Source organism: Oncorhynchus mykiss, chromosome 18 (assembly GCF_057628025.1).
Source record: "Oncorhynchus mykiss isolate SJ-2025 chromosome 18, ASM5762802v1, whole genome shotgun sequence".
In the NCBI taxonomy this organism is placed as follows: Eukaryota; Metazoa; Chordata; class Actinopteri; order Salmoniformes; family Salmonidae; genus Oncorhynchus; species Oncorhynchus mykiss.
Window position 1 is genome coordinate 54,913,399 of NC_143039.1, and position 15,628 is coordinate 54,929,026.

General features: G+C 46.0%; 1 protein-coding gene across 4 annotated transcripts in view; it reads right to left on the bottom strand.

The window, feature by feature from the left end:
* The window catches only part of trappc9 (trafficking protein particle complex 9), a 298,859-nt gene that overhangs the window by 259,477 nt on the left and 23,754 nt on the right, over positions 1 to 15,628 (bottom strand). For all 4 annotated transcript variants that reach the window (XM_036952949.2, XM_090208801.1, XM_090208803.1 and 1 more), the window contains 2 exons: positions 9,292 to 9,418; positions 6,200 to 6,345 (listed from right to left, as the gene is read on the bottom strand). In XM_036952949.2, coding sequence (XP_036808844.2) covers positions 6,200 to 6,345; positions 9,292 to 9,418 — 273 coding nt within the window. The remainder of the gene's footprint in view (positions 1 to 6,199; positions 6,346 to 9,291; positions 9,419 to 15,628) is intronic.

The following is a 15,628-nucleotide window of genomic DNA, read 5'->3' on the forward strand; positions in this document are numbered from 1 at the left end:
CTGATTCTGACAGTCTAACCGCCCTCACACACACACAAAATAAATGTTCAGTCGATTCACCTCCTCAGGACCACATTCATACAGTGATGGATCACAGTGAGTGAATCTAGCACACTGGCCTGCTATGGATGTAATGCTGTATCTATCACTGCCTGCGGGTGTAGGCTGACTCATTACTACTCGTTCAGTTTCCTGGTGAAATCAAAACACTGTCTCATCAAACCTACAGTAAATATTTACTAGTAGAGTAAGCCTGTTGGCGTGGTTTGAAAAGAGACAATTGTTCTGCAGTGGAAGGCAAACCTGAGTTCAACCTGCTGGTGTCAATGCCCCATCACATCGTATCCCGGAGCAGAGCGAAGGCTTTAGTGCTCTCATGTGAGGAGCAAAACCACGCTGTTAGATAAAATAGGACTGTTACCTAAGGATAGCAGCAGGCTTTATATACAGTCATTTCTACAGAGTCCATTTCAGTACAGCTACTGAGCTCCATAGATACAACAGAATGCAGCTACGCATTCCTGTAGCGACACAAGAAAAATGATTCAAATGATGTAAAACTAATAGAGAAATAAACATCTAAAGATTTGAGGAGATTTGTGAGTTTCATAAAAAGTCCCTCCCTCCGTCTCGCTCCCTCCCCGCTGCCCCCACCTCTTGCTCCCTCCCTCCATTACCCTCCCGCTCACTCTCCCTCCATTACCCTCCCGCTCACTCTCCCTCCATTACCCTCACTCTCCCTCCATTACCCTCACTCTCCCTCCATTACCCTCACGCTCCCTCCCGCTCACTCTCCCTTCATTGCCCTCACTCTCCCTCCATTACCCTCCCGCTCACTCTCCCTCCATTACCCTCACTCTCCCTCCATTACCCTCCCGCTCACTCCATTACCCTCTCGCTCACTCTCCCTCCATTACCCTCCCGCTCACTCTCCCTCCATTACCCTCCCGCTCACTCTCCCTCCATTACCCTCCATTACCCTCCTGCTCACTCCATTACCCTCCCGCTCACTCCATTACCCTCCCGCTCACTCTCCCTCCATTACCCTCATTCTCCCTCCATTACCCTCCCGCTCACTCTCCCTCCATTACCCTCACTCTCCCTACATTACCCTCCCGCTCACTCCATTACCCTCTCGCTCACTCTCCCTCCATTACCCTTCCGCTCACTCTCCCTCCATTACCCTCCCGCTCACTCTCCCTCCATTACCCTCCCGCTCACTCAATTACCCTCCATTACCCTCCCGCTCACTCCATTACCCTCCCGCTCACTCTCCCTCCATTACCCTCCCGCTCACTCTCCCTCCATTACCCTCACTCTCCCTCCATTACCCTCCCGCTCACTCTCCCTCCATTACCCTCACTCTCCCTACATTACCCTCCCGCTCACTCCATTACCCTCTCGCTCACTCTCACTCCATTACCCTCCCGCTCACTCTCCCTCCATTACCCTTCCGCTCACTCTCCCTCCATTACCCTCCCGCTCACTCCATTACCCTCCCGCTCACTCCATTACCCTCCCGCTCACTCCATTACCCTCACGCTCACTCCATTACCCTCCCGCTCACTCTCCCTCCATTACCCTCACTCTCCCTCCATTACCCTCACTCTCCCTCCATTACCCTCACTCTCCCTCCATTACCCTCCCGCTCACTCTCCCTCCATTACCCTCCCGCTCACTCCATTACCCTCCCACTCACTCTCCCTCCATTACCCTCACTCTCCCTCCATTACCCTCCCGCTCCCTCCATTACCCTGCCGCTCCCTCCATTACCCTGCCGCTCACTCCATTACCCTCCCGCTCACTCCATTACCCTTCCGCTCACTCCATTACCCTCCCGCTCACTCCATTACCCTCCCGCTCACTCCATTACCCTCCCGCTCACTCCATTACCCTCCCGCTCACTCTCCCTCCATTACCCTCACTCGCCCTCCATTACCCTCCCGCTCACTCTCCCTCCATTACCCTCCCGCTCACTCTCCCTCCATTACCCTCCCGCTCACTCTCCCTCCATTACCCTCCCGCTCACTCTCCCTCCATTACCCTCCCTCTCCCTCCATTACCCTCCCGCCCCCTCCATTACCCTCACTCTCCCTCCATTACCCTCCCGCTCCCTCCATTACCCTCACTCTCCCTCCATTACCCTCACTCTCCCTCCATTACCCTCACTCTCCCTCCATTACCCTCCCGCTCACTCCATTACCCTTCCGCTCCCTCTCCCTCCATTACCCTCCCGCTCTCTCCATTACCCTCCCGCTCACTCCATTACCCTCCCGCTCACTCTCCCTCCATTACCCTCACTCTCCCTCCATTACCCTCCCGCTCACTCTCCCTCCATTACCCTCCCGCTCACTCTCCCTCCATTACCCTCCCGCTCACTCTCCCTCCATTACCCTCCCTCTCCCTCCATTACCCTCCCGCTCCCTCCATTACCCTCACTCTCCCTCCATTACCCTCCCGCTCCCTCCATTACCCTCACTCTCCCTCCATTACCCTCACTCTCACTCCATTACCCTCCCGCTCCCTCACTCGCTCAGTCTCGGTGTCTGTCCCTCTGACCCTAACCCCAAACTCCTAACCTAACCCTTACCCCTAACCTAAAAATGCCTTCTCCTTGTAGGGACCGGCAAAATGTTCCCATTTTTCAGACTTTTCTTTGTTTTACTATCCTTGTGAGAACTTCTGGTCCCCACAAGGATAGTAAAACCAAACACACGCACGTATCTCTTTGTATGCGTATATACTGAGGAAACAGATAGAGGCATAAACATAATGGATACAGGGAGACTTAGAAGTTCTTAAAATGGAGTCTCAGAGCAATTATGTGCAAAACAATCTCCCTGTTCCAGAAATCCTCTGTTTTATGGCTCAGCAGCAATCTGCTTTATAGAACATCATATAAACAGGACGGCACAGCTAGGAAATACACACAGACATTACTCTGTGCTGGAGGTACACACACACACACAAATGACTTAATGACTTTCAGTCCCCGTCAGAGAGACGAGGGAGTGGCTGCATTAACCATTTAAAGACCTGCAGTTGTATGGATGGCAGGGAAACAGGGCGTGCCAGCGTTGGCATATCGTAGTAATCAGAAGGAAACCACTCATGGAGTGCGATACAGCACATTCCACTGAGCACCAAGCATCAACCAGCTCTCTCCAAAAGTAGGTTTCTGACTAGTTAATTGATAGTAAATTAGCCCAGTTTTAAGGACAACTCTGAGTTTTATAAGTACATGAAGTGGCTGCGTGACCTGTATTTACTCTGCCGACCAGGACGCCTTTCCCCCCTTTCTAAACCTCTTAACATTCTGTGCATGTGTTGTTTTGCTCCAGTGTAATATCCCTGTAGACAGGGCATGTTAAAGAAAAACGTTTTAGTTAGAAGGCTACAAAAACACTGAGGTTTTTTCCCTAAAAATGTCCTGGCCTCCGGCAGTATTAACATCTATGCATCCGTCTGGTCTCTGGTGACAGACTTTTTAACGTAAATGTTAATGTCTGTCTGCCGGCTCCACTTGATTTGATTCTGGGCTCTGAGATGAATGGCAGTGAAAGTCATGAGGGAGACTGATGAGACCAAGGCTGTGGAAACCTCTACGGCCCTGAAAGGTTTGATTCTCAGCTAATCCAGACAGCTATGATGCATTATAATACATTCTATCCAAAATCAAACTGCAGAAAACAAAAGTTAACGTTGTTTAATTTTCTGCAACGAAGCAAAACTGAAAACTAAAACAGGAATTGATTTGTTAGAAAGGAAACCAAACTCATGTTGTGTCAGCAGATTATTCTATAATAATAAATCAGGGTGGAGGGAGGGAGGGAGGGAGGGCAGGGCCCTGCAGGTGAGCAGGGTGGTATTGATCGGTTCAGTGTTCCTTATTAGAAGTGGTAGCAACAGAGATAGCGCCCTTCCCAGCGTGAAGGAACATGCCTTCAGACTCAGAGGTACGTGCCCGAATCAACGACAACGTACAGAGGATATTTCTTGACTCAATTCGTCAAGCTCCACATCGTACTCCAGTCTCTGGATTTAATGAGCTTAAGAATGACATTTTGACAACTTGTATCTGGCCCTCGCAAAATTAGAGACTTCTCGGTCTCAAAACCACGCCTACACAACTAACCTAACACCACACATTACACGACATCACACAAACATCTCTAGACATTGCTGCTCCAATATTCAGCCAAATGTTGAGTGTGTTCCATGTCTGAGATCACATAAAACACTAAAACTGATGTACCGGTGATAGTATGAAACAATAGGAAGAGTGACTCATATCATAGCCTAGGGATGTGTTACCTTCCTTTGGCCCCTTTGTTTGGGAATTCATTACAGAAGAGTATTCATTCAAAATGGGGGGCCTGTTAAGATAATACTCCTCATTTACAAGGGCAGTCTGACAGGAGAGTGGGCACGATGAAACACACACACACACACACACACACACACACGCACACACACACACAGAGCCTGAAGGCAGAGGAGTAGGCAGGAAGCCACAATTAAATAAAACCAATGAATTTTAGATAACACTGAAAGCACTTTATCCATCAAATAGATATTTAAATGTATTTGTTATTGTTTGTTTGTTCTCCGGTGGTGACTGTCAATCCTGTTAGTCTGGGAGCAGAGATATTACCCTGATAAATCAGCTGTGGAAGGAGACAACGCTATCCTACAACTCAGTGTCCCCGATGTTTAATGATACACTCTTCAATATAGGCTGCATGACAAAAGAACAGGCCGTTAGGAAAGTAAGGACAAAACAGTGGTGTAAAGTACTTTAGTAATACTTGAAGGAACATGTACTTAAGTAGTACTTTAAAGTAGTTTTACTTAAGTAGTACTTTAAAGTAGTTTTACTTAAGTCGTTATTGGGGGGCATCTGGTACTTTACTATTTATATTTTTGACAACTTTTACTTCACTACATTCCTTAAGAAAATATTGTACTTTTTACTCTATACATTTTCCTTGACACCCAAAAGTACTTGTTACATTTTGAATGCTTAGCAGGACAGGAAAGTAGTCAAATTCACACAGTTATCAAGAGAACATCCATGGTCTTCCCTACTGCCTCTGATCTGGCAGACTCACTAAACACAAATGGTTTGTTTGTAAATTATGTCTGAGTGTTGGACTGTGCCCCTGGCATGCCATCTGGTTTGCTTAATGAGGAATTTGAAATTATTTATACTTTTACTGTTGATACTTAAGTATATTTTAAATCAAATAGTTTTAGACTTTTACTCGAGAATCATTTTACTGGGTGACTTTTACTTGAGACATTTTCTATTAAGGCATCTTTACTTTTACTCAAGTATGACAGTTGGGGACTTTTTCGCCCACTGCCGCCAAATGATTGTACCTAAAAGATGAGGCCTCAGACTCCAGCACAGTATCTGAGCACAGATGACATCACACCAAGACAGGACACAGCTATACTCAAAAGGGAGATTACAACGAACGAACAGTGAATAGGGAAAGATGGAATGAATTTCAGGTACATTGAAAAAATTAAATAACACTTCTAACAACTGCCATTGTGCTGAGTCCATCTGATCTGATTTGGCACTGTAGCAGAGAGAGAGAGTTGGACTCTATAAGAAGCCAGAGTGGAACTCATCCTGATGTGTCACAATCATGAGAATGTCTGCCAAAACTGGAGGAGTTTAAGAGCCCCCCCCCCCCCCCCCCCACAAAAAAAATGGAAACAAGTCAATGTTCAGGAACAAAGAGACAATGAGAGCAGAGAGAGAGCAGAGAGAGAGCAGCGAGAGAGCAGCGAGAGAGCAGAGAAAGAGAGAGAGAGCAGAGAAAGAGAGAGAGAGCAGAGAAAGAGAGAGAGAGCAGAGAAAGAGAGAGAGAGCAGAGAGCAGAGAGCAGAGAGCAGAGAGCAGAGAGAGCAGAGAGAGAGAGAGAGAGAGAAGAGAGAGAGAGCAGAGAGAGCAGAGAGAGCAGAGAGAGCAGAGAGAGCAGAGAGAGCAGAGAGAGCAGAGAGAGAGAGCAGAGAAATGCAAGGAGCTCCTGATTTAATTATGGAATTAGTCAAGCGTGTATAGAGGATGAATTTCCTCCATCACATTAGTTATAGATGTTTTACAATGAAAATATTAACAGGCCTAAAACTGTTTTACTTCGACACTGCAACTTCAGAAGGTGTGAGTGTGTGTGTGTGTGCCCACCTATCTTCTTATTGTGCTCCTCTCCTCTGGTGTGCATGATGATGGGAGAGTAGATGAAGGGACTCTTGGTGGACATGTTGTTTTCCAGGAGGCCTTTCTGTTTGTGGGGGCGCAGGCTGACGGGCAGATCCAGCAGCTTCACTGATCTGTAGGAGGGGAGAACCAATTCATCACTCAAATGTGTTTTATAAAGCCCTTTTCACATGAGCAGAGGTCACAACGTGCTGTACAGATACCCAGCCTATCCTAAACAGCAAGCAATGCAGAAGCACAGTGGCTAGGAAAAACTCCCTAGAAAGGCAGGAACCTAGTAAGAAAACCTAGAGAGAAACTGGGCTCTGATGGGTGGCCAGTCCTCTTCCGGCTGTGCTGGGTGGAGATTTAAGAGTGCATGTGTCCATTAAGGTCAAGACGTTTGTCAAGGGACGGGAGATGGAGGCCGAGAGAAAGATAAACAGTTTGTTTTATCTCAACATGTCCCTTAAAGGACCAGAGAGAGAAAATTAGATGGATTTTGGCATGGTGACCTGAGCCAATCTCTCACACACACACCTCTGCCAATCATATGGTGAATTTCGTCCTGAGATTCTTAGCCCAGGACATTTAATGAGCAAAGCATTCTGGGGGTGTGAATTGGAGCTAGTGGACACAGCACTTATCACCTCTCTGAGAAGCCAGGCATTCCTCTATCTGTACAGAATGTCCTCCATCTCTCCTGGCTCTACTAATGGCCCTGCCACCACAGAAAGAGGGGGAGATGGATACAGAGAAGATAGAAAACAGAAAGACAAAGTGAATATAAAGATGGACAGCATTCTGATGGGTGTTTTGAGTGAACAGTACATACGTACTGTAACCTAAACACAATACTATTTTCCTGGCTAAATGAAATAATTAACTTAAATTGCAACAATAAAAAATGGCCAACTCAAACAGAAACAACTCTTCAGCTCTTTTCAACAGCCAAGCATGGACCACTAAACATGGTGCTGCAAAAACAACAGAGCCCCAGACTAGCCAACCCAGGCCTAATATCCAACAGAGCCCCAGACTAGCCAACCCAGGCCTAATATCCAACAGAGCCCCAGACTAGCCAACCCAGGCCTAATATCCAACAGAGCCCCAGACTAGCCAACCCAGGCCTAATATCCAACAGAGCCCCAGACTAGCCAACCCAGGCCTAATATCCAACAGAGCCCCAGACTAGCCAACCCAGGCCTAATATCCAACAGAGCCCCAGACTAGCCAACCCAGGCCTAATATCCAACAGAGCCCCAGACTAGCCAACCCAGGCCTAATATCCAACAGAGCCCCAGACTAGCCAACCCAGGCCTAATATCCAACAGAGCCCCAGACTAGCCAACCCAGGCCTAATATTCAACAGAGCCCCAGACTAGCCAACCCAGGCCTAATATTCAACAGAGCCCCAGACTAGCCAACCCAGGCCTAATATTCAACAGAGCCCCAGACTAGCCAACCCAGGGCTAATATTCAACAGAGCCCCAGACTAGCCAACCCAGGCCTAATATTCAACAGAGCCCCAGACTAGCCAACCCAGGCCTAATATTCAACAGAGCCCCAGACTAGCCAACCCAGGCCTAATATTCAACAGAGCCCCAGACTAGCCAACCCAGGCCTAATATCCAACAGAGCCCCAGACTAGCCAACCCAGGCCTAATATTCAACAGAGCCCCAGACTAGCCAACCCAGGGCTAATATTCAACAGAGCCCCAGAGTAGCCAACCCAGGCCTAATATTCAACAGAGCCCCAGACTAGCCAACCCAGGCCTAATATTCAACAGAGCCCCAGACTAGCCAACCCAGGGCTAATATTCAACAGAGCCCCAGACTAGCCAACCCAGGTCTAATATTCAACAGAGCCCCAGACTAGCCAACCCAGGCCTAATATTCAACAGAGCCCCAGACTAGCCAACCCAGGCCTAATATTCAACAGAGCCCCAGACTAGCCAACCCAGGGCTAATATTCAACAGAGCACCAGACTAGCCAACCCAGGCCTAATATCCAACAGAGCCCCAGACTAGCCAACCCAGGCCTAATATCCAACAGAGCCCCAGACTAGCCAACCCAGGGCTAATATCCAACAGAGCCCCAGACTAGCCAACCCAGGCCTAATATCCAACAGAGCCCCAGACTAGCCAACCCAGGGCTAATATTCAACAGAGCCCCAGACTAGCCAACCCAGGCCTAATATCCAACAGAGCCCCAAACTAGCCAACCCAGGGCTAATATTCAACAGAGCCCCAGACTAGCCAACCCAGGCCTAATATTCAACAGAGCCCCAGACTAGCCAACCCAGGGCTAATATTCAACAGAGCCCCAGACTAGCCAATCCAGGCCTAATATTCAACAGAGCCCCAGACTAGCCAACCCAGGTCTAATATTCAACAGAGCCCCAGACTAGCCAACCCAGGCCTAATATTCAACAGAGCCCAGACTAGCCAACCCAGGTCTATTATTCAGAGCCCCAGACTAGCCAACCCAGGCCTAATATTCAACAGAGCCCAGACTAGCCAACCCAGGCCTATTTAATAGTGGTGTTCATTTCTGTTTATACGATTGATTTTTACCGAAACGTGAATGAGTCATATTTCACCACAAATACATTTACAAGTAGATGCTTCTGTAAATCAGTGTCATGTAAAATGTGCACTTATATCTCAAACAGCTAGAACTCTGTTCTGACCAGGACGGAGGAGAAGAGCTACATTTCAGTCATTACACCATCGGCAGAAATACCTGACATTGTTGAGAGGGAGGAAATTTTGTCTGTTGATTAATCACACCACTCAGAGTAGCAGTTACTCAATGTTAGAACAGTGTCGTAACTATGACGAGTTCATTGGTACATTGATTAGATCAATTCGAATATGACAGTTCAGACACCAGGGTTGTGTTCATTAGGGCCCACCGCAGCAAAATGTTTTGCAACATCATGAGGGCCCCCATTTCGGAGCGCTTTATTTTGATTTTGTGCCTAACGAAGACAACCCAGAGCACTCACAGCCTTTGACTGACTTCCCTAACAACTGTTGATGAGAAAGAGAGATAGAAATATGATTGACTGACGTACCTGATGATGGGTAGCTTGCTGAAGGCTACAGGGGGCAGTTTGAGGCCATCAGGCAGGGTGAGAACCTCCATTCCCCCTGGACATTTAGACGTGTAGTTCTCCAGACTCTGAGTCACCTCCTTCTTCTCTGTGGACCAGGGGAGGAGTCGGGTGAGAAAAGTACAGCACATTATTGATAGTCAGTCTGACCATTTCAAGTCACCAAGGAACAAAACATGTCTACAAAGACAAAAGAAAGTGTTTTTTTTTAGGGCTGACCCCATTTAGTCGACTGGTCGATTGTTTGGTCGACTTACATTTTAGTCGAGCAGTAGCAAAAAATATATTCTAATCATGGTGTACAAGGCGCCTGTCTGAGTGGACTGATCCATTGTGGAGGCCGTGGGGGTGGCACAGTCCATCACCAAGACGTGTGCTACTGAAATGGTATATAGTTATATTACATCGGAACAATGGTGCAACACTAATAAAAAAAATATATATTTTAGAACAAAATGTGCTTTCTCCCACGTTGGATAACGGTCGATGTCCGCGGTTCTGAAACAACGATGTTGATGTGGCACTGTTTCCTACACCGTTTTGCCACAGTATGTGCATAATGGCAAAAGTTAACCATCCTATTGGTGTTGAGAACAACGTGGCAGAGGCAGCAGCGGAGTTAGGAGAAGAGAAACCAGCCCTTTCCTTAAACGTCGAAGGAAAGTGAGGAGAGGAAACGCCAACTTAAGTCTATAAATCAATAGACTAACTGTTCAAATGGGCCTGTTAAAATCATCCATATATATCTACAGAAATAAGACCGATCCTGCTTCTGTCTAAGTCTTTGTTTAATAGCCTACTGATTCCGTCAGCATCCAAAACATGTTGGATAAACTTCACAAATTCAGCTGTTTTTTAAATCTTTGCTATGCTGTAATAAAGGCTTTACACTTTATAATATGAATATTGTAATAATAATGAATGTCATAATCATGAGCAGGCTTAGTATAGCAGCCTTGTATAAGCATCTGTAGGCCAAAGAGGACATCCTGTTGACTCTTAATACCGTAACTTACTTAGGCCTATATTTCAAATCCAATCTAATTTTATTGGTCACATACACACGGTGGTGCGAGTTTAGCGAAATACTTACACTTCTAGTTCCGACCGCGCAGCAATATCTACCAAGTAATAAAGAAATCCACAACAAAAACCTAAAAACACACACATCTAAGTAAAGAAATGGAATAAGAATATATAAATATATGGATGAGTAATGACAGAGCAGCAGAGACTAAGATGCAGTAGATGGTATAGAATACAGTATATACATATGAGAGTAATGCGAGATATGTAAACATTATTAGTGGCATTATTAAAGTGACTAGCGTTCCATTATTAAAGTGGACAATGATTTCAAGTTTGTATATTTCAATACTTATATATAGTAGGCTACTCTATCAATCAATCATTTGTTCCTGTCAACACACGACACGAGCCATTCATGATTTGAAATACAATCAAGCATTTTCCTTTTAAAATAAAGCAACCCTTGAATAATTAGCGCAAACAACAAATAAAACCGTTCTTTGCTGTAATAAAGGCTTTACAGAAAGAAAGAAACATTGCATAAGACTACCTGGTACATTTAGGATGTGTTTAGTGTCGTTTACATTGTTCCAAACGGTCAGGAAAATGACTTTGTAATGTAACAGCACCTGTTAGTCAGTTACAAAACGCTCGCAGCGCTGGCTCCCTACCTTCCTTACCTTCATCTCTAGTATTTTCCACAACTTGTTAAGTTTATTTGTCACGTCCTCCGCATCCATTTTGGTGTCACAAGTGTTTGGAGGTTGTTAATAGCAATTCATTGATGTGATTATGATATGCTATAGGTCAGGCCCTATAGGTCATGTGCATGCAATGCATAGGGTTGAGGGAATAAGGAATGTTTTTCATTAACAAAATTAGGAATTTCGGTTTAGGAAACTTTCAGTCAGAAATGGCTTTAATTATGTTGCAGGTTTAACAACATGGACAGCAAAGATAAACAATGTTGAAGTTCAGTAGTGGTCACTGCAGACAGAAAGAGAGAGAGACAGAGAGAGAGACGAGAGAGAGACAGACGAGAGAGAGACAAAAGAGAGAGAGACGAAAGAGACGAAAGAGAGAGACGAAAGAGAGACAGACAGAGAGAGACGAAAGAGACGAGAGAGAGACGAAAGAGAGACGAAAGAGAGAGACAGAGACAGAGACGAAAGAGAGACAGACAGAGAGACGAAAGAGAGACAGAGAGACGAAAGAGAGATAGAGAGAGAGACGAAAGAGACGAAAGAGAGACAGACGAAAGAGAGACAGACAGAGAGACGAAAGAGAGACGAAAGAGAGACGAAAGAGAGAGGAAAGAGAGAGACAGAGACGAAAGAGAGAGACGGAGACGAAAGAGAGAGACAGACGAAAGAGAGACAGACGAAAGAGAGACAGACGAAAGAGAGACAGACGAAAGAGAGACAGACAGAGACAGAGACGAAAGAGAGAGACAGAGACGAAAGAGAGACAGACAGAGACAGAGAGACAGAGAGAGAGAGCGAGACAAAGAGAGAGACAGCGGGTGCTTGTCAGTCACCTTTCTTTAACGCAGCAAGTCTGAGCACAATCAAATCAATTGCAGTCAAACACTAGTCATCTGTGTGTCATAATTATTTCATCAAACAGTGCGCTTACAAGCATCAGACAAGCTCAGTGGATATAGTTGATTTGATTAAAACACATAGAATGGGTTTATATTCGGAAAAATACACATTTAAAAATTTGGACGAATCGATTGGAACAGACGTGGTGGGCTCCCAAGTGGCGCAGAGGTCTAAGGCACTGCATCTCAGTGTTAGAGGCATCACTACAGACCCTGGTTCCATTCCAGGCTGTATCACAGCGGTCTAAGGCACTGCATCTCAGTGGTAGAGGCGTCACTAGCCCCTTGTTCGATTCCAGGCTGTATCACAGCGGTCTAAGTCACTGCATCTCAGTGGTAGAGGCGTCACTAGCTCCTGGATCGATTCCAGGCTGTGTCACATCCGGCTGTGATTGGGAGTCCCATAGGGCGGCGCACAATTGGCCCAGTGTCGTCCAGGTTTGGCCGGGGTAGGCCATGACTGTAAATAAGAATTTGTTCTTAACGGACTTGCCTCGTTAAATAGAAAATATTTAATTGAGGATAACACAAATAACCCAGCTCCAGGCCAGCCCTCTCTTCTTCCCCATCCTTCAGGTTTTAAGTCAGTAGCTGGATCAATAAAGATGTTTAGAGCCATGCTGTATCATCACTCAGCTTCGCTGCTTCAGTTGCATACAAACATGTCTCTATGAGTTACTCTGCTGGCCGGGTCTCACACCACAGGGGCGGGCTGAGAGAGATATATACATCTATACTCCAGCCAAGCTCCTGGATAGGCTACTTCTCAGTTCCCCACTACACACCCCTGCCTGGACAGCCACAACATATCACATTATGAGCCTGAGCAACAGAGCAGCACAGACAGAACCTACTGTGGTTCAGATCCAGGACTCACAGGCAAACATGTCCTTTAGACGGAGGTCGTTGAGGAGAGTACATCTGATAGACTGAAGAGCAGAGCAATGTCAGGAAACAGAACATCCATGACAGAATCACTTTACCACAACCTACATTTACATATTACCTCGACACCTGTGCCCCCGCACATTGTACCGGTACCCCCTGTATATAGCCTCGCTACTCTTATTGTATTGTTGCTCCTTAATTATTAATTCATGAATTACATTTTATTTATTACATTTTTACTTCAATTTATTTGAGGAAATACTTAACATTTTTTTCTTTAAAAAAATGGGCTTGTAAGTGAGGTCTACACCTGGAGAATTCGGCGCATGTGACAAATAACCTTTGATTTGATTTAAAATCTCAGTCAGGAGTGCCATTATTGAAAACATTGCTTTACATAAATGATTTATCTATCAACCTGTTTTTACAGAGAACATTCCTGGAACTTAGAAAGGTCCCCAAATGAAGGTTTTAAAGGGATATTAAAGCCCTCTTTATTACAAGGCACATTCAGTGTTGTGTGTTTGCAGTGTTGGGAAGTGGCTTAGTGATAATGGTTGAACAAACAGCATATAAAACAGCCTGGAGGTAGAGATGGACTTGTGCACGGCTTTGAGTATTGTTGCTGATCGTACATTTAGACCACAGCCGTCATGGTGGATGGTTACCTGCCTGCCTGTATCTCCCTGTTTACCTGCCTGGCTGTCTACCCCTCTCCCAGCCTGCCTGCCTGTATCTCCCCGTTTACCTGCCTGGCTGTCTACCCCTCTCCCAGCCTGCCTGCCTGTATCTCCCCGTTTACCTGCCTGGCTGTCTACCCCTCTCCCAGCTTGCCTGCCTGTATCTCCCCGTTTACCTGCCTGGCTGTCTACCCCTCTCCCAGCCTGCCTGCCTGCCCGTATCTCCCCGTTTACCTGCCTGTTCCTAAACCTGCATGGAATCTGTCTGTTGTTACATTTCAATTTAGTCAATTGTATTTGGAAGCCCAAGTAACGTAGTCTAACAGTAGAAACATGGAGAGTTGAAGGACAGACCGTGAAGGACAGACCGTGAAGGACAAAAACTCTGTATTGATTGTCCTTTTGGGATGATGTGAGGTAAACACCATGTTTGAAGAGTTCACTGCAGCATTACACAAACCTCCCCCTTCTCTCTCCGCCCCCCTCCCTCCCCCATTTCAGCAACCCCCCCCAACCCAAAATACAGCTGCTTTCAACTCCAGTACAATTCCTCTGGGGAATCGATTCAACTCACTTTCACTTGAAGATTTCCGAGAGCAGAATGTGACTAAATAAGTCAACATTAAAAAGGAAATTAAACATATTTGACATCAATTAGTATGTCAGTCCATCAGTCAGCAGACAGATAAATAAGCAATTAAATAAACAAAAGTATCAGCTTTGGAAGACTTGAGCCAAAACTAAATAATAGGAAATCAGATTTAAAATAAGCCCACATCAGTTAAATAGCCTGATCACATGATGTGCCGCTCCAAATTCTAAATACATAGTTAGAAAACGCAGTCAGACAAAAACATGTATTTTTCCATTTAACCTCCAGAAACATACATTATCAACCCCCGACCTGGTGGAGTCCAGAAACATACATTATCAACCCCCGACCTGGTGGAGTCCAGAAACATACATTATCAACCCCCGACCTGGTGGAGTCCAGAAACATACATTATCAACCCCCGACCTGGTGGAGTCCAGAAACATACATTATCAACCCCCGACCTGGTGGAGTCCAGAAACATACATTATCAACCCCCGACCTGGTGGAGTCCAGAAACATACATTATCAACCCCCGACCTGGTGGAGTCCAGAAACATACATTATCAACCCCCGACCTGGTGGAGTCCAGAAACATACATTATAACCCCCGACCTGGTGGACCTGGTGGAGTCCAGAAACATACATTATCAACCCCCGACCTTGTGGAGTCCAGAAACATACATTATCAACCCCCGACCTGGTGGACCTGGTGGAGTCCAGAAACAGAGTGGACAACCGGCAAGCCCATAAATAAACGCTGCCTCCTCCACTTTACTGCTCACATTGAGTAATGAACCACTGCATTGGTAGTGAGTCAATCCATTCTAGCATTTACTGGGCTCAGTGACACAGACTCCATAACAGAGGTAACATGTACTGGACTCAGTGACAGACTCCATAACAGGAGGTAACATGTACTGGGCTCAGTGACACAGACTCCATAACAGAGGTTAACATGTACTGGGCTCAGTGACACAGACTCCATAACAGAGGTAACATGTACTGGACTCAGTGACACAGACTCCATAACAGAGGTAACATGTACTGGGCTCAGTGACACAGACTCCATAACAGAGGTAACATGTACTGGACTCAGTGGCACAGATTCCATAACAGAGGTTAACATGTACTGGGCTCAGTGACACAGACTCCATAACAGAGGTAACATGTACTGGACTCAGTGACACAGACTCCATAACAGAGGTTAACATGTACTGGGCTCAGTGACACAGAGTCCATAACAGAGGTAACATGTACTGGACTCAGTGACACAGAGTCCATAACAGAGGTAACATGTACTGGGCTCAGTGACACAGAGTCCATAACAGAGGTTAACATGTACTGGGCTCAGTGACACAGACTCCATAACAGAGGTTAACATGTACTGGACTCAGTGACACAGACTCCATAACAGAGGTTAACATGTACTGGGCTCAGTGACACAGAGTCCATAACAGAGGTTAACAAAACATCTTCCCAGAGACATAAAGAGAAAACATTGTT